Consider the following 25933-nt stretch of genomic DNA (forward strand, 5'->3'; position numbering starts at 1 on the left):
TATAAAACCTCAGATGTAGAGAGGAGAAAAGCCAGTGAATGATACAGGTGGCCGGTGCAGTGGGGTAATGTGATTCAATTTCTGTTTTAGTTAAGACTTTCGTAAAACATATATAAGTAAAGAATTATAATAGTTTTATTAGCTACTGATAAAAATCTGACTATTTCAGTATATTTCTGAATTAATAGAGGTCTGACATTGAGTTTAACTTGTTTGCTAAGATCCAGTTCAAGTATATTGAGTGTAGTTTTCCCCTTCCTGCTTTTGGTTTGGACTAGGGTCTTTTGGGGAATCAGAGGTGAACCGATGTGTTAGCATACAAACTGTAGTTGGCTCAATGGTTAATAATGTTTCCAAGTAGGATCATACGTAACGAAAACAACGTTGGGCCGAACATGCTTCCTTGAGGAATGCCATATTCTATACCATGGGCCTGTGTTAAGTTAGCACCTAACCTGACAAAGACTGCAATCAATTTAATAAGAATTAATCCAAGATAAAATGTCATCAGTGAGGCCCACTGACTCTAAGAGAAACAAAATTTTCTTTAAATATGAGTAACTTCATAGCATTTGCAGGTGATGGATTGTGTTAAATTGATTCATTGTGGAAAGAGGCTCTTTACAGTTAAATCAGTTTTCAAATAATCTGTAACGCATCTCTCCTTACCTACTGCATTATTGTTGATTAAACCTTAAAACTTTTTTAAAGATGTCAAAGTAAAGATGTAATTTTCTTTTCTTCCTACAGCTAATCAAATGTCACTATTTCCAGGTTTCTTGTGTCTTCTATGACATTAAAATGAATACCTTTGAGTTTTGAAAGACTGATGGGACCAAATAAGAAAAATGAGTCATCAACTTGAGCTTTGGGAAGTTGTTATGAACATTTCTCATGTTCTTACATTTCATGATATTATATGTGATTGATTAATCTCCAGACTGGCCGATTATGCAAATAATTTGTATTTTCTGTTTTACGTTTACGAAAAGAGCAATGCCATTAAACGTTAAAAAACAAGAGGTGAACTCAAATTCTAAAATGTTAAATAGCGCACACGTAAACTTGAAACTGTGATCGAACATATTCCTTGGAAAGAGCAAGGACCATTCCATTTATAAGTAAGGTTAAGATAAATACAGTAAATGAAGGTCAAACATTTGACTAAAATCCCCCCTTGCATCAGCGTTTAAAAAGAAAAATTACAGAAGGTTACAAACACAGAAAGAGAGAAGGGTGGGGTGGTTTTTTTCTCTCATGGCAGAGGTGTGACCTCTTGTCTGGCCACTGACTGCAGGCTATCATATCATCTAACAGCTTTGTCTGTAACTGCGCCATATTCTGCAACCGCAGACTAACAGTGTATAGAAATAAACTCGCTGCAAGGCGTATTTGTGGGCATGTCTCTACTGCTGGCCATTGCAATGTAAGATTGGATTTTCACAAGTGTTTCAGGGCCAAAGCCTTCTGTGCATCACTCACATATTTCAGCTGACATTGGGAGCGCAGATGATGCCATTCAACATGTAACACTGTGCAATGTAGAATAAGAATAAAGGGATATCATTTTGCTATTCAAATGAAACCCACGAGTGAAGTAAAAGGGATATTGAGGATTTAGCATGAACCACAAATTAAAGGATTTTGAATCATAATAGTATTGACCATGGTTATTACAGGACAAATGGAATGGAAAAATCATGTGAGACCACATTATGCACCGACAGCAAACTAAGTGGGTATAATGAAGAAAAAATGAGCCAGAGGAAAGCTCAGAGCCACATACCAATCACTTCAAGGTTAATTTCATTAAGAACAGTAATTCAAGACTGCAACTATCTCATATCATCAATATATCAAAGCAAAAGCTACTTTGGATTTGTTTCATTATTATTAGGAGAAAAAAACAAATCATTAATATGTGTATTATATGATAATAAATAATATAAATAATCTATTTATCATTATTCTCTATTTATTACTACTTCAACATGAGTCAGTGGAAACATTTTAAACAAACCGGAGCAGTGTTACCTTCTGTCGTAAACAGGGCTTGTATAATACAGAGGGACATGTTGACAATTTGGCCATCATATTAATTAATCAAGTCTTGGTTAAGATAAATGAACCACCATGGCGCATGAATGTAAATTAACTAAGCACCGCAGCCCTATTTTTGATGGTGTGACGCAGGTCATAATCAAGGTAATGACAAGTGAAATAATTTTCCAGCACAACTCTGTCTGTGCGATTAGTGGCTCGATGAACTAAAATGTAAGGGACTAAAGGAGTCGCCTGTTTTCAAGCTCTGGGCCAGATTTGGTGGAAATTAATAAACATTCTGAACATGCAGGAGGCAGAATCCATTTATTCAGAGACATATTCATTTGGGCTTCCTTGTTGTGCTGCTGTACTTTAATGGAAAAAGCGCTCATGCAAACAGAAGGTAAAATGCTTATTGTGTCCAAGCCACGCCAAACAAATATAGAGGTACTTGTTTCATGAGAGCAACATACTTTTATTTTTCTATACTTGCAAGTCAAGAACATTAATCAAACTAGGTTGACCTTTGCTTCCAGTATTAAGTTTTCAGTTTGAAATAATTTATGAATTAAACACTCCCACAGTGGAGTCTTCCCATCAGTTCAATGAATTCTCCACGGATCATGTTCGTACTGACTTTGTCCTGCCATCACTAAAATTCACTTTTACATTCGTTCACATTCTGTTTGAACTCACAGATGGGCAGAGCAAAAAGAAATGTTCTATTAGTCAGCATTAATGCTTTAAAACATGAACCGGTTCTGACCTCCCAGGATCTTCCTCAACACAACCCGTCAGTGACATCAAGGGAATTTTCTTTACATATTTTACATTTACAGTCTGTACTCCATGCAACACCCTCTCTCCTTGGACCCACATTCCAGATGATGAACCAGTGAGATACTTATTGTGCCGTTTCCAGTGATTTAATGGAGATAAATGGGGACGTTTTGACCAGTGGAAGAATACACAACCAAAATGCACAGAGGGTCCGATTTTCATCAGCTACTTGGTGCCAAATACAAATCAATAAAAAATTTATTGATTGGGTGAAACTAGCTCAGGACATTCCCACAAATGCCTTTTATCCGTGTATCTGCGCATTATTGGTTTTCTCCTGAGCCACTCATGCCACAAATATGAGTTTTAGCTTTTATGTATGAATCTTTGAGAAAGAGTAACAGTCTTTAAAAGGATGGACATGTCCCTACTTCCTCCCACTATCCAGAAATGAACAGCCACGGTGGCGTGGTCCTGTTGATACATATGTTCGTGAATCAGTCTTTGCATTTATTGCTTTAAAAACTAACTAAAACCAAACTTAGTAGGAAAATGAGCACTTGGAACAACAGTGCAATGAGAACTACCTGAAATTTAATTAATGTGTACTTTGATCCATGTCTCATCAAATAACATGGAGGAGGTAGGATGTATATCTATGCTGCAGCCAGCCACAAGGTGGCAATCAAGATGCTTTGGCTTCATTTTAGGGGAGCTGTCGTGTTGACCATCTTTATAAAAAATCTATGGTCACAGCAACAAAGAATAGGGATCAAAGCTGTAATTATTTGTCTCAGAATCATAATAATCCAGACCTAAACTTTACTTTCATGATCATTACATTAAAACACAAAACTATAATGGAGAAGCGGATCCTCATCACACAATAATTCCCGTCAGGAAGTGTTTTTTGCAAACTATCTTTTGATTACTACAAGGCAGCAGCAGTCCACATAAAAATCCTTTAAGGATATACCAGGAGACCACACCACTTGGCTGTGGCAGCAGTCGGCTGTGATGACTAATGTTGTTATCTGCTGATGTCAAATGTGAGTGGTGACATGAGGCAATCTCAGGCAGAGATTAGGCCCATTCGAGACACACTGACTGGGATGTAGACGAGAGGAGCCACTTTAGGTTGAGGGAAAATGACAAAGGCTGAAGTCAAGCTGAACAATTTCAGCTTTCCACAAATTGAACCATAAGTCAGTCAAATATGTTATATTCTGCAAAAGAAATACTGCTGTCATTCTGAGGGTTATAAGACAGAAGGTGTTGTGTTCATATGAAATATCAAGCAGGTTGTCAGTCTCTACAATCTGTTGTTTAAATAATGTACATGTATTGTTTATCAGATACAAATATATAAATATGATTGGGGAGCATGCTACACCAAACTTATTATTTCTGACCAGCAAGCTTGATAAATCTAGATCTCAAGATAATTATTGATGATATAACAAAGCCTGAAATACTCATGCTCTTTAATTTCTTCTCTACTCTGTTGTGTTACACTGATGTGTTACTTTCAACGTGCTCCCGGCTGTAGTCACAAAAGTCCCTGAACTATCGCCTCTGCAGAGGAGGTTATGTTTTTGTTTGGTTTGGTTTTAGCAGGATTATGCAAAAACTACTGAACAGATTTCCATTCAATTTTGTGGAGCACTGGGACATGACTCAGGGAAGAGCACCTTTATTGTGAGAAAGGTCGTTTTTAGCTAGGGTGAGAATAATTCATGTTTTTTGAGGAAAACAATCAGGCAGGATTAGGTGACTGATAATTATGAGTGTGTACAATTTGGTGCAGATTCAAACCAAAATCAGGATCTAGTGAATTTAAATGTTGTTTGTTGAGGGGACTGTTGAGCTATAGCAGAGGTATGCACTCTACTGAATGTCATGATTAGCTCGCTAGCAGTGTTTGTTTGATACTATAAATATGAGTACATATTTATGAGGTAACCTTTATGGATCGATAGCACAAGAAGGGACACTGGTCTCTGACTTCATCCTAAAGAACGTACTTCCTCCTCGGCTTGGAAGGAGATACTGTCTTAAATGCTAAAATCAATGAATGTCATAGTTTATGTGAAAAAATCCAACACGATTAGCTGCAGGCTTTCTCTACAGTATGACAAATCATATAAATCTTTAGCTTTGAAACACTTAAATCCCCCTGCACCACAGTGGGTATATACCATATTTAGCACTGCTCAATCCTGCCTGTGTGGATTTCCAGAGATGCTTCATGCCAACTACATAAGCTGAACATTAATGAACTCCAGAGTATCATGTCTCAAATGTAATGGCATCCTTTTTTTCACTTAGATCCTGTCTTTTTCCGTGGTATCATGCATTTATTTTTAGATCAGGTTTGATGCATGAGAAAGAAACTATTGCAGAGAAAAACAGGCTCATACTTCCAAACAGGTTACATACCATTGTTTACCACACTACATCTTTGTCATGCTCTAAGTAATAGGCCTCAGCTTTGTTTCCCCTGTTTCAATTTAAACAATCCTGCGAGCAGCTGCCAAGTAACATGCACAACGCTGAAAGCAAAAATAACTGAGTGGGCCCCTTTCCTGCATCTAGGAGCAGGCTTTTTATTTTATTTTATAATATATATATACTTACCATTTCAAATGTACTACAATACTGTAACACTGGAAACAATATGGAGATCATTGTATTGAGTAAATTCAAACAGTGGAAGCAGTCTGGGCGACACAAGTCTCTACTTTCCCTCACTTGATGCTAATACTGCAGGGAGCACTCTGGGCTCTCCATCACAGTGAAGCTGTGGGGTGCACTGTGGTCTCTCTCTCATCTGATGCTAACACTGCTGGGGTGTCTCCCTCATCTGTAATGTATTCTGTCTGTCGATCACTGTCTTTACACCCCAAGCCGGTCTGATTTATCCTTGTCAATCTCGGTTGCTGCCTAAATCTTCCTCACTGGCTCTGTGCAGCAGTGTGCCAGTTACATGTTTATTATAGCCTGCATTTTTATTCATGAAATATTCTGTATTTATGACTGTTTCAAGGTATCCTGATCCCCCCTCTCTGTAGCTCTATGTTAACTGGCCTATTGTTGTGCCATATTACAAAGACACATTCTCTGTAGGTGATGTGAAAACCTGATAAAGAAAATCACAACGTATGTAAGGATTCTGAGAACATAATATCTGTATATATGGTATAGGCTAATAACCTTCATATGGCTGAAATGGTACAGCCTATTGAAAAAAAGCCTAAACACAATTTGCTGTTTATCTTGCCAACACTGTCCATAGCTGTCTGAACTATTGCAATCATTTCACCAGCGGCACATGGTGGTGATGGTCGCTTGCCAAGAGCTTCAGCCATTATTGCATTTTCAAGATAAGAGGTTAGAATGCATCCTCTGAGCAGTGCTGCTCGGCCTGGGGGCAGATTGGATGCTACAGTGACTCCCTATCGGAACGTGAGACTTTGAGGATAAGATACAGGAAGCTCATCAAACAATTTATGAATGTCTGTCCAAAAAGATCTCTATAATGGCCTTTTACCGAATATATTTAATCAGTGCTGACATTTCCTATTCATGATATGCCTGCATGTGTGCACCACGCCCCTTTAGCATAGTTATTTGTTGAAAATTCCTCAGACAGATTGAGGGATTACAAAGTTAAGAGAAATTTGAAGTTGCCTTCTATGAAACATATAGAGAACGCTCCTGGATTTTTCATTACAAAAATGTATTGCACCCGAGCTGTATTTGTAGAAAACATTTATCTTGCTGCCCATGCTCTCCTGTTTTCCCCATCTCCCTGTGCTCCTAAGTTTATACAGAGTACGTCTGTTACATTCTTCTCACAACTTATCAACTCTCGAAAAAAAACTCATGTAACATTATTCAGTGGAGCATCTTATTTGCTTCTTCCCTGACAGCTCCTGATGTTGATCCCCACTACAATGTTCACATATCAATTGCTCTTGTTCAGTGGCACAGTGTGGATATATAAACTTGTTTTTTTTAACTAAAACTGATCATCTTAATAACGCAGATTAAAAGACTTGATAGTGGGAACAGGTTTATTGTTCCACAGCCCATGAATACATTTAACAATATGTTGACACAGTAGCTGTTGGAGCAGTCTGTGGATTTGGTGTTTTAACTCTGCTAAATTTCATGGTAAGTAGCTTTGTGAAGTGTTTTTAGATGCTCTCTAAAATGATTATGTAAGTGTTCACGAGGCTCCAGTGTCAGGGGTGAAGGTAATCTTGATTAATCCACTCATACAGAACATCTGTGTGTCTCCCAATGTGGTAAGAAGATATAAAAACAGAAGTTTGAGCTTGTGAATCAGTAAGACGAGGACCTATTCTGGATTTTGGCAGCCAACACCAATATTAAGGTTTAAAAAAGTCCTAATAACAATGCATGATGTAGCTTCTGTAGTTATATATATATCTATATAGATATATATAGATATATATATCTATATAGATATTATTGTTGACCATATCACTTAGCCCTAATGCAGCAGTTAGTCACATAGCCAGTAGCACAGTCGCACAACTGCTAGTGAATGCTAATGATGCTCCGTGTCTGTCCAGAAATGCAATGAAGCAAATGCAGTTATTATTTAAATCTCTAAAGTCAGTATGTGCTTGATGAGACAGTTTGATATTTATCAACTGATGCTGAACTGACAGAATAGTTTTTTACAGGCTGTCTTGCAGTTGATCATTATACCTATTATTAAATAGAATATGCATCACCAACTGCTGAAATGTGATATTTTACTCCACCAACTCAGCTGCTGCAGTATTGTAAACAAATGGACCTGCTTGACAAACAACGAAATTATGAGTTATAAAATCACCTCAAGCATGTTTTACTGCGCTATGCACTCTATTGCAAATCAGCCAACATATACAAACACTGCTGACATACAGTTGCTGTGACAAGCCAACAATATCATGGCCTCAGAAATACTGTATATCGTCCAGCATCAGTTCCTTTAGGGGAGATAAGCCTCCAAATGTCAAGGACCTTCGCGGAAACTAAACTTAAATGTCCAATGTTCAGATTCAACGTGTTACACAAGTAATCTGTTGAAATTATCGTGGGGGATGTATGTTATAACACAAATGTCCGAGTCAGTTGATGTGGACATTCTCTGTAGTTTTTCATGCAAGCCCCCGAGTAAAAACTTCTGAGAATGTCCAAGTGAGCCCACAGTGAGAATACAGCAGGATTATGTCTGAAAAATTCACCACAAGCGAGTGGTTGGTTGATGATTGTTCTAAGACCCGACAGACGGAAAAAGGCAAAAGAAATAAAAATATTTCAGGATGAAAAAGGTGTCGCACATATTGAAGATGTAAACTTAGAGATAAGATTCAAGAGAGATTGGAGATAAGGTCCGACGAGGGTGTTGATGTGTTTTAAACTAAAACCTGTGATTTCCACAGTGGATTTTGTATGTTATGTCCTGTCTACTGTATTCTCCACCCAGACGCCACCCCTCACCTGAATAATCTGGAAAATGGGTTGTTTTGACAATCTCTTGCTGCATTCTGAATATATGAAAGGATAAGTCGGCACAATGTCCAGACCCAACAAAGAAAGTCTGTTGAATGTCCAGACCCAATTGGACATTTTCCAGAGTTCATGTCTGATAACAGCTACTGTGTTGTCTCGACTGTGGCTACGTCTCATCCCCTTGGCACCTGCTGTCATCTGGATCATGAGATGAAAGACAACTCACATCTTCGACAGAGGTTCAGCAAAATGTGATGATGAATGCTGATTTTATACACTCTGTAAGAAATGGACAGAAATGTAGCCCAGGGGGACGTGTGACCTGTCAAGACTTAAGAAAAGAGCACTGTATCTGAACTATCAGATTATGATAATCAACCTCTTGTTCACTTGCTGTAGTCTATCATTGACTGAGGTTCCATTAATATGCAGTGTTAGTCACAGGCTATCATGCAGTCTATCAGAGGCACAGTGTGTAGGGATCATATGTCACTTTTTGGACAGGGAACACCAAATACCACCTAAACAACAGTAATACAACCACTCCACAAAACATGGAGGAAGGATATAGTATAGGTCAAGGGAGAACCAATTAAATTTAGTTGGCATTTTTTCTTTGACGTTGCGTGCTAAGGCTTTTTTCAATCCTCATGCAATTTTGTACAGCTTGGTTGAAATGAAGTTGGGACTCAATTGAATATCGTTCTACTTGCTGATATAGTGCCAACATGTCAAAATCAAAATCTGTTTTATCCTACTACTATCTTTAAATAGAAAAGTCCTTAGTGGGGGTTTCAGGATTACCAATGTAATAAGAAGGGAAAGAAACAGACAATTTGAACTTCAGACTCTTCATCAAAGAGACTGTGTTTAATGTGTTTCATTATTCTGAAGACTGAGCTCACTGTGGAAGTATTTTAAGCACAGGAATCAGTCATCTGGTCATCCAGTCCAGGATATTATAAAAAGATAAATACTGAACTGGCTGCTGCTACTGACATTAGAACGAGCAGGATGTTAAGATGCCAACTTCTGAAAACGGTATTTGAAATTTCAACTGGTGGTACAAAATTGAACTTGCAGAGGCTACAAAAAACTTTTTTTTTCACGACACTAATAATAAACATATCCCCTGAATAGATAAATTCATTAAAATGTTTAATGGAATCGGAAACACAAATTGCCATTCTCCCCTTGCCCAACCACCCATTACAATGCAAAACATTCTGAATGCTTTTGTTTCTCAACTGCATCGTAAACCAGACTTAATGGAATTCTTCCTTCATTTATTCAAGGTCAAAGCTCATCACTCTCACAGTCCTTTGCATTGTAAATCATCCTCTCAACATATCTGTGGGGGAATTTGAATAATTTAACATTTCCTTTAGTAGTTGTTTAAATATTAGTATTCTGGCGGTCAACACCGACTGTGTTTGGAGTGGAAAACAACATGAGCATGTATCAGTAGATACAGTTAACCACATACAACCTGGTATATTAGATACGTGTCTTGATTTCGTGTTTTGTGCCGAGGATTTCTAATAAACAGCAGTAGAGATGTTTTTTTCCCAATGAAGCGGGTTATGAACTCAGTTACTGTATTAGTGAGCAAGCCACAGTGTTTGCAGTTAGTATGAGATTATTATCAGATACAGCACCAAACACTCAGCCTGATGGGTATGGCGTCCTGGCACTCGTCCAAGCCCTGACAAGCACATTTCTGCCCACTGGGAGCACAACACTGTGCGGTGTGGCACTGCTTTAACCACTCCATCCAAACCACTAAACACAGTGACGGATGAGATATCAACAAGACTGTTCAACTCTGACTACAGCATCTCTTGGTCAGGTGAAAGGTCACAGTTTTTCTGGACTGAGAAATTCGCCCAACAAAAGTAAACAACGTACAGCATCACTAACTTCAATAATTTCTTTCTGCTAGCTAGTTTGATGCAACCAAAGCAATTTGCTTCCCTGGAATGATTTGTTTCTCTAGATGCACTTTACTGCTGCTTGGAAACAAACAAGTAAAAATATTTTTGATGCAAATTGAAAAAGAACTAGATCGAAAACTAACCTTGAATTAGCGTTTAATCTCCACAGAGAGCTTTGATTAATTCTGAAGATTGTAGAGTCAGTCACTCAAAACTAGTCATCTGCAGGTGTTTCTTTCACAGTTTATTAAAGATACAACAAAGATAAGAAATCCTATTTTGCAGTGTGGATAGACTCAATGGAGAGGTAAGTAAGTTAGGTGTTTCCCCACCATTTAAAGAGATGTGATATAGGACACAGACACAGTGAGATTAACTAATTGTAATAAAATGCAGAATTCTCGTTTTAATAAAATGTTATAGAACAAAAACAGATATAAGGAGAGCTTTCCCTGCTGCTATGATACACATACATTTCAGATAAACTACAGTCAAATGATAACAAGAGTAATGTAATCACACAAGTCATTATTTATTGTGTAGATTTAACTGTTGCACTAATTTTTAAAGGGAGGCTCAAAAACCACACTCTCATAAGATCCGCTTCCTTTCCGTCCAAACACAACTGACCAACACAAACCTTTACATTAAGGCTAACATATTCTCCCTGTTCTAAGAATATACAGCCAGTAAACATTATAATGCAACATCAGTAATTGGTTGTGTTGGGATCTTTAAGAGGGTATAATGTCTGAAGTCACCTGGAACTACCTTTCTGCTTTATCCAATTTATTTCATTGCTTCCAAACAACTCATTAAATAACTGAGGGGGTGTGCTCATGATACTGTGTCTGTTGAAATTAATTGGTTATGTATTATCAACCAATTTAAATGTCTGGGCATCATTAATATAATATGTAATCAATCAAGACTGTCTGTATGCGTGTAAGATAATGACATGGTGCGTACAATGATTTCAAACACAGTTTTCAGTCTTGTTTAGACTTTTAAAATGCACAATGAGCATCACGTGGTTTCTAGTGACTAGTGAGGAATTAATTTTCTGAAATATAATGTAGAGCATGATGGATATTAAAAACATTAGCATAAACAATGGGTGAGTAACAACAAGAGACAGCGCAGTGACCCCATCATGACAAAGCTATAATCAGTTAGCAACCTCAATTTGAAGCATATGTTACAGAAGCATCTGAACGATTTGCCAAAACAAAGACTTGTGTGCATGATTATGGTGAAGCTTTTCCCTCAAGATAGAAGGACACACACACACAACACAAAAATAATTTCCTTCTTCATGGCAGTCAAGCAGCTTGAGATCACTGTGCATGTTGGTAATGGCAGAAAGGCAAAATCTGTGCAGCATTTCATCTCAGGACCTTCCCCTTATCACAAGTTTTGTGCACTACTTACTCCCAGCACAGCACAAGCATCGACTACAGTGCACAATGCAACAGCACCGACAATCAGCTGTTCTAACTGCTGACAACACTGAGACTTCAGAAATAACCTCAGCATTAACACTGTACTTTATGAGAGTACCTACTGCATTAAAGCCAGGCAGCTGTTTCAAATTTATTGCACATGCAACATAAAATGTCAGAGTAAGATCATGTGAACATAAATGACAGAGACAGACTGTCAGATGTGAACATCCTGTGCAGAATTGCAGCATGTTAAGATAAGAATGAATACTCACTGTGCTGAAATTCACTGGGTAGCAATCCTCTCCTCGAAAGGTGCACTGCAGTAGCATTTCACCGATGTCATGACCTGTGCGGTTATAGAAATCAGTCATGTTGAACAGTTTGGGCTTGAAGTTCTGAAAGTTTGCTTTATCCTTAAGGGCAGCCAGAACCTCGGGCTCAGCCAAGTGTGGGTTGGCTATTTGGTAATTATTGTTGAGGAGGGCCAGCAGTTCTCCCACATGATAGAGGTCATTCCTGGTGATTTTGGAGAAGCGGAACTCATTGAGGTTACAGAAGGTAACTGCTGGGAAGGTGAGGTTCGTCGCTGCCACCTCGTCCAGCTTGGTGACGTGAGGATACTCCAGGTAATACGACACTCGATCCATGCAGACGAGCATCAATAAGCCCAGAGAGCCCAGGAATGAAAGAGTCCAAAGGAACCGGCGGAATGTCATGTGTCCATAGGCGAATATGTGACTCATGCCATGTAGGGTGGACATGTTAGCAAAAGCTTGCAGGTTGGAGGGCCTGGTGCTTTCAATGCTTTCCTCTGAGCTTCCTTTCATGGCTGTAGAGTGATGATCAACACTGTCTCTCCAAGAACTTCAGATTAGTGACTTTGCTTAGCAACAGCAAAAGCTGAATCCAACTGGCAGTGTTGGTTTGCCACGCGGCTTCTTTATTCCCTCAAGAGGTGGTAATGGTCTCAATAAATAGCTACCTTAAAATGGTTGTCAGTCTGTGTAACAGTTTTCTTTTCATCACCATTCACCTTCCAGAGGTTGTCAGCGGTTCCTGTAGTCCCAGGTCCCCCTCTTTTCTTTCAGGCTGCTTTTTTATCTCCAAAGCTGTCTCTCTCCCTCTCTGCTCAGCTGTCCTTTGTAGCAGCACCAAACACAATGACAGCTCCAGAAACACCCACTTCTACCAAAACGCAATGCCTCCTGGTTCCTGAGTGGTGTGAAAAGGGACAAGAATACAAGGGACAAGAGAAGAGAGAAGAACAGAGGGAACAGCAGACGTAAGGATAGAGGCGACAGATGAGGGGGGAGACTGCAATGAAAAGGGCTAGCGTTTTGAGAGAGGTGCTAAGCCTAAGCAGTCAATGGGACCCTTCCTCCTCCAATCGGAGAGAATGCCTCTACATCGCTGTGATAATGGGATGCAATGGTTTTGTGAATGGAGGTAATAAAGAGAGAAATGGCTCACTGGTCTCTTGCTGGCACCTTCCTTTTTGTCTCGTGTCTCTTTTGCTCTTCTCTTTTCTTCCAGAAATGAAAATGAGAGGGTCACGGACCTCCGACCAACCCACCACTGTGCTTGACAACCGGCGTTCGCAGCTTCCACGGGTCCCACTTCCTTATTTGCACAGATCCTCAGTTAATAGGGAAGACCACCTCTTGATGGTTTATGTCCACCCCCACCAGCATAACCATTAAAGCCGCTTCCAGACCTCCAGCTTTAGTCCTGTTAACATACAGATTTATATTCTGCCGTGTGGAGCCTTTCACTCTCTTTTTCGCTTCCTCTCTCTCTCCCACCACTCCCCCATTTCTTGCTCTCTCTCTCTCTTTCAGTCTCCCTCTCTCCTCTTTAGTAGTCAGGATCCATCCCACTGCTGAATGGCTGCTTTGCTTGTGAGTCTGTGCTCACAGGCGAAGTCTCTCAATCTGGACACCACCTTAACTGTGTTATTATTTTCTGATCGCTCCTACAGCCTCTGTCGTCTTGTTTGCTCACATACAAGAAATGCCACAGGTTGCGTGTTCATTGTGCTGACATAATGGAGTTCCAGATATGTGCACGTTTTAACCATTTCATTAGATTAAAGAAAGCAAATATATTACCAACCGCTCGATTATATTATATTTATTAATTATTATATATAATCAATAAATCATCTGGTTTCCGTCACCACATATGTAAAATATTCAAAATTTTCTGTGGGTCCAAGTGATCATTGCACTCCTATGTTATAATTCGCTGAGTGTGTGAGAGAGTTTAAGGCTTGACCACTAATGGAGTTTGGGATTTTATTGGGGTTAAAAGTTCACCGCACCATTCTGAGAAACCTTTTCATTTCTCCCAGGACCAAACAAGATTATCACTCATTGGCTACCCAGGGACGTCTTATTATCATAACAATGGCTGGACTGATATGACCACAGCCCTTGAGGATTGAATCAATATTCCGTCCTGGTAACCAAGCACAGGGACCATAGCAACCATTACCCACCACACTATAGAGGCTTGCAATTGGCAAAACTACAAAAGAAAGATTGTATCCATAAACATCTGAGAAATGTCAAGCACACAATGTCAACATTGTCACAGTCAGGAGGCAATCTAAAAGATGTCCTGTGGGGGAAATGCAATATGATGCCTTATTTGATTATATGTGATTTTGAATCCACCTATAACAATCTTTTTACCTGAAAGGCAATGTTGGAACAGGTCGATTACAAAAATGACCAAGTTACTGCAATTTAATAAAACCAAGAGCCTCTTCCCACCAAAAACAAGTCATTAAAGTCCCTATGATGACATCATGACACCTCAACTATATCCAGTACTGCTCCTTCTCACCTCAAAATGTCTTGAAGGCTGGCCACTCCCCTCCTATACTTTAAAATGTATTAAATTCAGCTGCACTCATTTGTATTCACAGTCATGACTGATAATGTTTGATGTGCAAAAAAATAATGCATCACAACAGTGATGGATGATGCTGTGCACATTTAACATATGAGACCTTCACTGGTTTTTAATATATTCAGTCATAAATGGTGCCACATAAGTCAATGCGTGACTGTTGCTGTAAATAACAGCTGCAGGGGACACTTAAGACTATGTTGTTGAGTGTTGTTGAGACACTTCCAGTATATACCTTAATGAGCAGGAGCACTAAAAACATGTAAACTGTGGCGGTAAAGCCAAGCTGGCTGTGTTGATTACTGAAAAACACACTGTATGCAAAATGACAGCAGCAATCATGTCTCATCTCTAGAGACTGGACGGGTTTGAAGGGTGTGGTGGATGTGCAGAGGGTTCAGTCTTTCCTGACTTAAAGGTTCAGTGTGGGGAGACTTTAGAGACAATTTGTGGTGAATTTGCATGTTGCAGCTGAATCCCCCTCATCTCATCCTCCCGTTCCAAAAATGTAAGAGAAACTGTGGAAACCTTCAGTTGTCATTCAATGTCAAAGTGTTTAGTTTGTCCAGTTCGGATAACTGTAAAGAAACATGGCAGCCTCTATAGAGAGGACCCACTCCCAATATAAATATAAAGTATTTAAACAACATTTAGACGATCACATATTAGTGAAAACATTAGGATTATTTTACATTCCATTTCTGCCCTTTCACCTAAATCTTACATGCTGGACCTGTGAAGTGTCCATAATATTAAGAACTACGGTTGGTTACTTCAGTTAGAAAAACAGTGATGATATTCCATACATGATTTCCAAGTAACTCAACAAGGATTTAAAACCTCATTAAAAACTAGATGATGTGATAAATAGCTGAAACTGTCTACAGTGAAACAAAAATCCCAATAAACATTTATTCACATCTTGATAAATTGTAGTGATTTCTGTCACCATTGTTTACATCTGCATTTCACATTCAATTCCCATAAACAGTGATGGAATGCAAATACTGTTCATGCAGCAATTATGTGCATGCTCTTTATATTTGGGTAACATCCTGTGTAAAAGATTAGGAAACTTAAATTCCAAATTCATATTGGCTGGGATGCCTGTTGTTGCAGATTGCAGGATGAAAGTGGTGGACTTTTCAACAGTAATTGGCTTTCAAGTGGATGGTAGAATGCACAGCATAATGCAGGGAATATTAATCAGGCGGGGTAACATTTGAGGCGCTGCTAAGCACTGCACTCTCTCTTTTTGGGGCCTTAGAATTTGATTTTTGACTAGAAGCTAATGTTCTGAGAAATTCCACATCTAAAGCACATATGGCTTTTAGATTAGTCTGTTTCTTCCTCATTCTTCAATTACTTGTGGCAGCCAACCCTCAGGCTAGATAGCACATAACTATTTAGATTATGCAATAAAATGTATGAGACAAGAGCGAGAAGTTTCTGCTTACTTTTGAACATGTACTACCTAATACAGTACTAACAACATTTTGCTAAACCTGAGCTATTAAAGATCCAAAGAAATGTGCTATCTACTAATCTACAAAACTAAAATTGAGATACTGTTTAGTTTAGACAGAATTTACTAAATTTGATAAAAGGCTGATGTTTAAATATTAACTGATCCCAGGATCCCAAAATATTTCAGCTGTCGAGATGTGTTGGTAAAATATTCGACATAATATATAATAATAGTTAGCTCAATAAAAATCTAACCTGGTTTGACAAGTCATTTCAATGAAGTGAAAACAGAATTGCACAGCATAGCATTAATATTGCCTCTCTCTACATGATCTTGGATATTAACTATAGTGTTAAGCAAGTGTGAGGTCCATGTAATGCAGATTTGGAAAGAGCCACACAGGACAGATTACCCTGTTTTGGACTGAACACAGCAAAGCAATTGACATTTATAAGCAAATACATCATCAAGTTAAAGAAGAAGCAGACGGCGCTGAACGGAGCAGTGTCAAAATGAATGGAACAAGAAACACAAGTGGATAAACAAATCAGACTTCAAGTGTGAACCTGAGGACTTGAATCTGCCTTGAGCGCTTCTACATTTACTCTTTTGTTTTCTCTTGCATATATCCTCCGTCTTCTCTCCCTGTCCTCATTCTGCAGGATCCACTCTCACTCAACATAATTATAAATACAGTTACACCATTACCCTACCACACGTATAGGTATTGGTATAACAATTAGTGTAACGGTGCTTCGACACAACAGTTACACAACTGTCCCTGATCTCCCCGTCTTCTCTCACTCCCCCGTTTCTCTGCTTTCACCCCAACCAGTGGAGGCAGATGGCCGCCCACCCTGCTTCGGAGGTCTCTTCCTGTTAAACGGGGGTTTTTATCCCTCCACTGTCGCCTGCTTCCTCATTGAGGAATTGTCAGGTTTGGCTGTATAATATCATGAGGTCTCGACCTTACTCTGCAAAGTGCTTTGAGATAATGTATGTTGTGATTTGGAGCAATACAAATAAAACTGGAATGAATTGACACAGTGTTCCAATAAACAACGTTCAGCACAAGCACATTGAACAGTTCCTTTGAATTACAGGGAAACATTATGATAACGTTTCACTAAATAAATAAGCATATTGCACTAAAAGCTTTTTTTGTTCGTAATGGTATTTGCCTGTTTGCGTATACATTCATTGAAACACAAAACTTTGTATACAAAGCCCATAACACAACTTATGTATTTGGCAGCTACAGAGTAATCACTGCAGGTATCAAGCTAAGCTTTTGCTCTATCAAGCCACAAATCCCCCACACAAAAAAACAACACACACACACCTCATAGCCTTAAGCAATATGTCAATATAAAAGACTGTGATAAACAGAACAGCTAACATTTTTCTTTTTCTGTGGCTGTCACAGACATATCGAGGTAGCAGCTGTGCACACACTCACCTTTTTTTTCCATCTTCTCTTCACAGATGAAACAGCCAAACAGCACAAATCTGCCAGACAACAGAGGAGAAGATGGCCTTCACAATACACTCAACCAATGGCTCCTATTCACTGTGTGAAGTTGCTGCAAACGACCTTGCATAAATGTTGTCTGCGATAAGAGCTTATTCATTTGTAATGCATTGCTCAATATCTGCTGTGCGCTTATGGAGGACAGGATTGAGAGGGTTAGAAAAAGTCTGAAACCTTGAACAAAGAAGTGGCGATGTACTACAAGGAAACTTGGCACCAATTACTCACACAAAATGGAAACGCTGCTGTGTCATTGATCAACACAAACCTTCCCATCTCTTATCGAGATGCACAGGAGAGGGTCTGTTAGGTGTTACAGCTCAAGTGTGTGAAGCAAAAACCAAAAGACAAATAGTATGTTTCTTCTCTGTTGTGCACTAGAAATGTTACATAAAAACAATTGTTTGTGTTTCTGTTGTGTGTGATACTTGGCAGAAATGTGTCTCTTCACACTGAGTTTCAAAAAAAATGAAACTAGACACATTCAATTCCAAGTCCAGTGCCATTTTAAACCAAAATATATTCTCATGATGAAGCAGTTATTGCAAAGCTCCGGTGGTAAAAGCTCTCAGGTGTTAGGGTCTTATCACTGCTGTCAATCTACTTCACACTCTACAGCCTAAACAGCCTACTTAGATAGATGTTGCAACAACTTTCTCAAATTCGCCACGCACACATCTGAGATTATTGTGTGGAAGCATCGCAAAACTTGAGCAGATACAACTGTGTACAACTGTGTTAATGCCCAATGCAATCTGAAAAATGTTGTCGAGTAAAAAAGGTTAAAGCATTTGCTTTAAGATAAAACAACCTTTGTGGTCAAAAAACAATATATTGTGTTTTAAATTCAAATAACTCAATCAAATCTTTTGGGTAATTGGTTATGCAGCAGTAAAACACATTGGTTAGCAAACAAATAATGGATGGCACATATTTGCTTTTATACTAAAATACCAAAACAACCACACACTGGGTGCCTATTTACTTAGATGTTAGACTGAAAACAGATAACACAGGCCTGGGGCAGAAACATGTTTATCCAAATTATCAGCATGAAAATCTTAAATTTGTCAGGATGTTCAAAACACAACAGTCCAAGGTCAAACACAGGCCTAAGAGATGTAAGCATATCACTACTGAATAAACAAATAGACCCCTTACTGCAATCAGACACCAAATAACATCAACTAAAACTGAAATATTATATTAAAATAACGAATATATTTTGTGGAACACAGCAAGAGAACAGAGCAATGCCTATCTTGGGCTCACGTTTACAATCAACTTCCACCGCTGTGCACGTTTTGATACAAGTTATTGTTGTATAAAATCTCAAGGATGTGTTGAGAATATTCCCAAATGATGCTGTGTCAATGGTTCAATAATTAGCATAAATCTTAAATACAACTGTTAAATATTCATTTAGACACAAAATAGTTTATTCACCAAGTACATGCAATGTTGAAATGAAAACAACAGGAATGTAACACAGTGGTGTTCGATGTTCTTCAGGGCCAGACATTAATATTGCAAATTCCCAGACTCATCTGCATTTCGTCTGACAACTACACACTTAATCAGACTAAATGAAACTGGGGCTTTTGAGGCCTTTGTGCCTTGGATACTGGAGGAAGTATCTGTTTGAATTCAGCTTTGTACCCCATACCATACAGCTTTAATCAATATTGCCTCAGTGTAAATGAATCAATCAGAAAACAGTGCAGTGTTACATCTTAGCTAAACACTACATGTGACTACCAAGGTTGCTCACAAGTGTATTTAAAAGTAAGATTATTCAGTGACCTACAAGCTGCACAGCGGTGGTCCGTGAATTATTGTGGAATATGCAGCAAGTGCTTCACTCTGCCTTTAACACAGCATTTAAAACTGGTACTAGTGTGCCCCCAGGTGGGCACCATTATTATGTGCAACGGAGTGAGCTCTAGAAGTACGATCTCCATTTATAATATGACTACACAGGAATGCATTTTAATTTTCATGGCAGACAGGTTCACATGTCACATATGGAAAAGTAAATCTGTAAATAATAAAAGTGGTAATGGCTGAAATCCATTTAGCTGCTTCAGTGTCAGGGTCCTTGTGCATGACTGTATATAAGATGGAGAACATGACTAACCCTAAAAGTGAAGCCTTAAGTGCCTTGATCCCCACCTGGTGGCTGACTGCAGTACAGGACGTGGCCCAAACTAAAAACTCAAAGCATGCATCAAAAGTTTTTATATCAATTATGAGTAGTTCTTATCACACTGTTGAATGTCAGAGTGCTCCATTTTCTGATAAGTCAGGTTGCGATTTAAATTCCATTTTAGATAACACTTTGACACCTCATTCCAATATTTGCATGATAGCAAAGAGCTATGAAAACAGATCAGGTGTGAGAGGCATATAAATCATTTAAAACATAAGCAGAGTTAATGATAAAAAACAGCTGCGTTAGTAAAATGTTTGTGAGGAGCTTGTGAGATATGGACATGCAGTCTGACATTAGAGTTGATGTAAAATTATGTTGACATCTGCGACTTGTAATCCAGTCTTTTTACCAACTTGTGATGGAGTTTACTTAGGGCTGGGTGACACAGCAAAAATGTTGAGATAAAAATGTTCTAATTAGTTGATATCAGTTATTATCATTAATCACATTATTGTTTGTTTCTTTTATTTGTAGGAAGACTCAAGCCTCCTAATTCTTTTAAGTTTAATGATAAACAACATCAGGTGTTACCTCCTCACTGTCAGCAATGCATAAGCAATACATTGATATATACTGAACTTTTGTTATACTGATATTTCTGCTATCTTATCGCGACAATTATTGTTAACGACTTCTCAACCAGTTTTCAAAAAACAATTGCAGGAAATCATACCTAAACAAATACACAATACATAAACAACAAACAAATTGTTTATATATATAAAAAAAAACTTTCATTAAACACCTTTAGACAAACAAGTAGGACATGACTACTTATTTAGCTACATGGGAAACAAACATAGGTCAAGCTTCACCTCCACCGACATGATTGGCTGGGAAGACGTCACGTGGAAAGAGGTAGTAAAAAAAAAAAAAGACGCACACGGTACATAGTCACGTATATCATCACAACAATCATTCACACACAGACCATCGCTAAATCAGACTGTATCTGTCTGTGGACGCTGCTAATCACCCAGGTCTTGGAAGATCAAAGCACTTGGATATTATCGTACATTACGTGAATGTTGGTGACGCTGATCGTACAGAGGACGGAATCAACGTACACATACTCAAATGGTTGTCTACACAGGCTTTCCCGCCTGTCTGCTGCTGTCTGGTAGCACAGGTACAACAACCACGTGGATGACCCTCTCACTGTGGAGGTGGTGGTTGTGTTAGCTTCATGCTAACACGCTGCAGGTGAGAGAGATCACTGATTAACGCCGCTACTTAAACAAGCGTCCACTTCCAGAGAGGAAGGATTCTTACTCCTGAAACCAACCGGATACAGTAGCGTAACACATTTAGACTCATTCCACTCAGTTTCCAAACATGACAAACGATTTGTCGAAGAAGAAAGGCAAAGGCACCGGAGAGAAGAAGACGAAGAGGAAAGCCAAGAGACGGGAGACTTACGCCATGTACATCTACAAAGTTTTGAAACAGGTGGGTGACGGACCGAGGCTCCACCGCTTCCTTGTCCCCCGAGGTAAACTAACACCGTCCTGTCCTCCAAGGTTCACCCGGACACGGGGATCTCCAGCCGGGCCATGAGCATCATGAACTCTTTCGTCAACGACCTGTTCGAGCGGATCGCCACCGAGGCGTCCCGGCTGGCCCAGTACAACAAGCGCTCCACCATCACCAGCAGGGAGGTGCAGACCGCCGTCCGGCTGCTGCTGCCGGGGGAGCTGGCCAAGCACGCCGTGTCCGAGGGCACCAAGGCGGTCACCAAGTACACCAGCTCCAAGTGAGCACGGCTCATCACCACAGAGGCTTCAGGACCGAGTGTCCGTGACTCTGTGATGGTTTGATTTCAATAAACGCACAAAACCTTCACTTGTTCTCATCCTTTCTTTTTTAAGAGTGATTGTCAGGCCCAGTGTTGGCCACTAGATGGGGCGATTGCACATTTTTCATAAATACAGCAAGTTGAAATGATCATATTGCACAATAAAAATCTATCCATAACATTTGTAGCCTCTTTAGTTTCAATTCAAATGTCCTAGCAATTAATATTTTTCTGAGAAATCAAAACACAATAGTATTTGGTCAAATTCACTTAAACACATTTTGGTGGTAACTGCATTTATAGCAATATAACTTTCATCTATATATTATATGTAATTTCGATATGATGGCTAATTGTGTATGATGATGATGATGGCCATTGTATAAGCACAATGAGGGTTATTTATGGAGTTTGCAAAATAGTTTTGAATCATACCTGTCTCACTTTATCGTCCACTCATGGCCTCTGCACACCAACCCTGACAGGTGTGGGATTAAACAGGTAGGTAAGTGTTGATCAGAGTTTTAACAGGTCATCTCCTCAATATAATCCTCCTCATGTAATATGGAAGAAGTACTCAAATACAGATGTAGAACATTTATAAATTACTCCATTACAAGTCAAATACTTGATTCAAATTACTATTTGAGTCCTTTTTGAAAATGAACTTAATTCCAAATGTTCATTTTGTAAATAAATGTTGCAGTGACTAGCATATTATTATTTTTTACACATAGCAGTATTTAGATTGTTAATTCTGATGGATCCATAAAAGCAGCATTTTACTTTTGCAGCTGAAACCTTTTTTGTTTTTTTGTTATGTGCGACGCAGAGTGAGAAAGGAGACTTTAGAAATATCTTCAGAACAAAGTGACTAACCATCATTTATCCCATGTAGAGACAGTGACTGTGTGACAGGTACTACAAGTTGTTTAGTATACTCATAATTATATTCGAAAACCCCAAGGTGCACTGTTTTTTACAGAGTAATCTCTTTCACCTCTGATGCATTCAAACTCAACAAGATCCATTATTCAGTTAGCTTTAAAAATTAACTTATTTATAAACTGTCAGGGGAAATAATTCAACATTGTGTCCTTGTTGTGGATCCTAATCAGGTTTTTAAAAGATGGCACTGTCAGCTGAATAGTACATGATTACAGGATAATGACACGAGCGTTTGCACCAGTCCAATCTGCATAAAATGAAGGCACTGATAAAGGTCTCTGTAATTAGGACGGTGTTTACTTCAGGCTTTGCATGCAACCATTAGGCCTTAGTCTAATGCATGTATGTATAGCTTCAAGTTGTAAAGCCTGCTGTTGTATCATCATCCTGCAGAGCCAGGATCACTGTAATAATGCACATGGATGCGACTCCAACCAGTGGCTGTTATTGTTGAGATACCCATTTGAGATGTTTCCCAGCATTCTCTGTAATGATATGAAATCTACAGATGTTATTATGAGGGTGATACAGTCTTTGATGGCAGTGACTTGATCTCGATTATCACGTCCATTTATAGGTTTTGCATCCTGCACCCTTCCCCATATCCCCTCTCATGCCCGTGCCCACACTGGCAGTCGTCATCGTCTCCTTGTTTCATCGGGCTGCTATGAACATATTATGGATGGGTGCATTAGTGAGTGATGCGGAAGCCGGCCTGCCTTGCCTTGTTTTCGTGTGAGAGTGCATCATTAGAAAATGTTCCACTTGGCAGGGAAGCGCGTATTAACTGCGACCGCAATGAAATGAGGTTGTGATAGATGGTTAAAGTTATACAAGACTATTAGGTTGAAATATGAACCTCTCAATTGTCATGATGAAACAGGGGGCTATTTGCGTGGTGATCAGTGCATTGAGAGACAATTGGAATCTGGAAAGACCCATACGATGCATTATAGGTGTTGGGCTAAGGGCTGAAATGGTAGAGAAAAAGTAATCATGCTTCCGCTGAATACTTTGGAGCTACCGTTCAATTCAGGGCCCTATAAATTCATTTGGATTCTCCGCCGAGCATCGAGCATTGTGATGAGAGCTGAGGAAGATTTGCAAACACGGCACCATTCTAAGCCCATATACATATATGGGAAATAAAGCAGAGATGATTGGCTATCACAGGCTCTTTAATGGCAAGGCAGACTTAAAGCAGACTGTGTGTGTCTACCTCAATGTGTCTGCACGGCCTAAACAGGCAGGGGGAATATTAAGAGCATTTGAATAAGCCATAGACGATCAGAACCAGAAGGCAAATGCATAAACGCAGCCTCCATCTTCTTTTTAAAAAATGTCACCAGCCAATTAAAGTGTGTTGATTATTTCTCATCATGTTTCCATGGTGACATCCTGGTTATTTTAACACTGGAAGAGAAACTTTTGACCCTTTTTCTATGTTTCTAACTCCCTACACATGAGAGCTGAAGAGTTTAATTGATTGCTCTCTTTTAGAATAAGAAACACCTGATGGATAATTAAGTGTTCTGACGCCATGGTGCTCTCTACAAACTTAGACTTTCTAGAGTTGCTCTGACTCAGTCTTAAACTAACAGCAGATCCAATTGCGAACCCATTAGCATTTAATATTACTGTAATTACTGTGTACATTTCATTATGTTCTCAGTATATTAAACGACTGCTCAGTGTGGAGGGAGGGCTATAGTTTAATCTCTTTCTGTATTACTGTGTGCCACAGTACTCAAAACAGCATTAAGAGGCACATAATCAGAGGGAACTAATTGCCTATGATTGCATAAATGAAGTGGCTCACTCTCATCAGGGCTGTTGCTGATGTCCGGCCTCTCGCTGCCTTTGGGAGAGGGAGGCAGTTGACCACAATGTTGGAAACCTTAAGAGAGACAGCTACTGGTGGGTAATGTGAGGAAACCACTGATTTAATATGTCCGCGGGGAGCTGCGAGGGCAGGGGCTGTAACTGCCGCTGATGTTTTTTTGTTGTCATCAGAGTTGCCTCCGCTTCACGGAGAAGAAAAAGAAGAAAAAAAACAAGAAACATGAATGCCCACCATTTGAGAAATGAATTTATCGAAGTCGCTGTCTTTTTCCCCATTAGTAAGTGTTTAGTTCAGCGTTTTAAATAATTGCGTTACCAGGAATGATATTTAAAATACATTTGGGAGTCAATGAGGCGGGAAAGTGCCTACATGTTCTGCTGATGACACCCGGGCCATTTGGAAGACATCAAAGTAGAGAGGAGGTAGCCCAGATGCATATTATAAACTCATTATGTATATCATTTAAAAGGATGTACTCCAGCCGCAAAAACAATATTCCTAGTCTCTCTCTGGTAATGTGTGTTTTCAAAGTTGAAACTCTTACTCGCCTTCAGTTTAATGTGGCATCTATTACCAAACTGTAACATAAAATAAATGACCTTGATTTCCATACCAGAACAGTCATTAAGGTATAGATGAGATGCAGCGATGCTTCTGTGTTTTCAAATGGGATGGGGGGGGGTAAAAAAAGCTCATGTACTTCTCCACCTGTGGTGCACACCATGTTTTCTGCAGAGGTTGGACGATGGGCTCAGGCCCTAACATACGAGATACAGTTTTAATTTTAATAGACAATGATAGCAAATCAAGTTCACTCCTCCAAAATCTCAAAGCTTAACATTGTGAACCACGATGCTTTGTTGTAGGATTCAGTTTTGCTGTTGGGTAGAATTTCCACCAGCTCTGGAAAATGGCGGCCCATCAGTCAAAAAGCGATGTTTGTCAGATGCCATTGGAAGTAGGCTTAAGAGGCTTAATTATGCGCTGTCCCTCCACCATCACAACGCTACACGTGGGGCAGAGTGACACAGCGGTTGCCAGTCATTCAGCCTAATGCTCTAATGCAGGGAGCCATGTGGATACATAAAATCCATTAAGGATACTGAGCAGAAAAATACATTTTGCAAACCCGTACTCATATGGGGCTCACAAATAGGGGATTTTTATTTGCCCTGTTTTCCACAAAGAAAAGTGTTAGGGCAAAATTTGACATTAAAAAGTTATAAGTCAGCTATAACTTTTAGTTTTTTAATATAAAAAAAATTAGAGCTGTGCCTGAAAAGGTTTTAAATCCAATTACTTGAAACTTTATATGGACAATTTCTTCTCAGCACACTTAGAGTATGAGAAATGAGCATGCATTAAATATATCAGGAATAAGCACTACTTTAACATAAGAGAAAATTGTAAGAAAACTCCACACTTTCAGCACATTAAGGTTTTGTCTCATAAGACACCGTGTAATTTAGAAAACTGTAAAGGTGCAAAG

General features: G+C 39.1%; 2 protein-coding genes across 3 annotated transcripts in view; one reads left to right on the forward strand and one right to left on the reverse strand.

Annotated features, from left to right (window-relative positions):
* asic1c (acid-sensing (proton-gated) ion channel 1c) overlaps positions 1-13862 on the reverse strand; it is an 84419-nt gene extending 70557 nt beyond the window's left edge. The window contains exon 1 of one of the 2 annotated variants that reach the window (XM_069511063.1): positions 12007-13862. In XM_069511063.1, coding sequence (XP_069367164.1) covers positions 12007-12561 — 555 coding nt within the window. In that variant the 5' untranslated portion in view covers positions 12562-13862. The remainder of the gene's footprint in view (positions 1-12006) is intronic. The other variant, XM_069511062.1, reaches the window with a different exon arrangement.
* Positions 13863-20838: 6976 nt separating this feature from the next.
* Positions 20839-21700, forward strand: h2bk1 (H2B.K variant histone 1). The gene is made up of 2 exons (XM_020108576.2): positions 20839-21307; positions 21379-21700. The coding sequence occupies exons 1-2, from the start codon at positions 21194-21196 to the stop codon at positions 21613-21615; spliced, it is 351 nt and encodes a 116-aa protein (XP_019964135.1). The 5' UTR covers positions 20839-21193; the 3' UTR covers positions 21616-21700.
* Positions 21701-25933: the final 4233 nt, after the last annotated feature.

Source organism: Paralichthys olivaceus, chromosome 16 (genome assembly GCF_024713975.1).
Source record: "Paralichthys olivaceus isolate ysfri-2021 chromosome 16, ASM2471397v2, whole genome shotgun sequence".
In the NCBI taxonomy this organism is placed as follows: domain Eukaryota; kingdom Metazoa; phylum Chordata; class Actinopteri; order Pleuronectiformes; family Paralichthyidae; genus Paralichthys; species Paralichthys olivaceus.

Bases quoted from the DNA above. Each gene is read 5' to 3' on its own strand.
- h2bk1 (XM_020108576.2), top strand. From the start codon at position 21,194: ATGACAAACGATTTGTCGAAGAAGAAAGGCAAAGGCACCGGAGAGAAG. The intron at 21,308-21,378 runs GTGGGTGACGGA...CTGTCCTCCAAG, and splicing joins TCTACAAAGTTTTGAAACAG to GTTCACCCGGACACGGGGAT.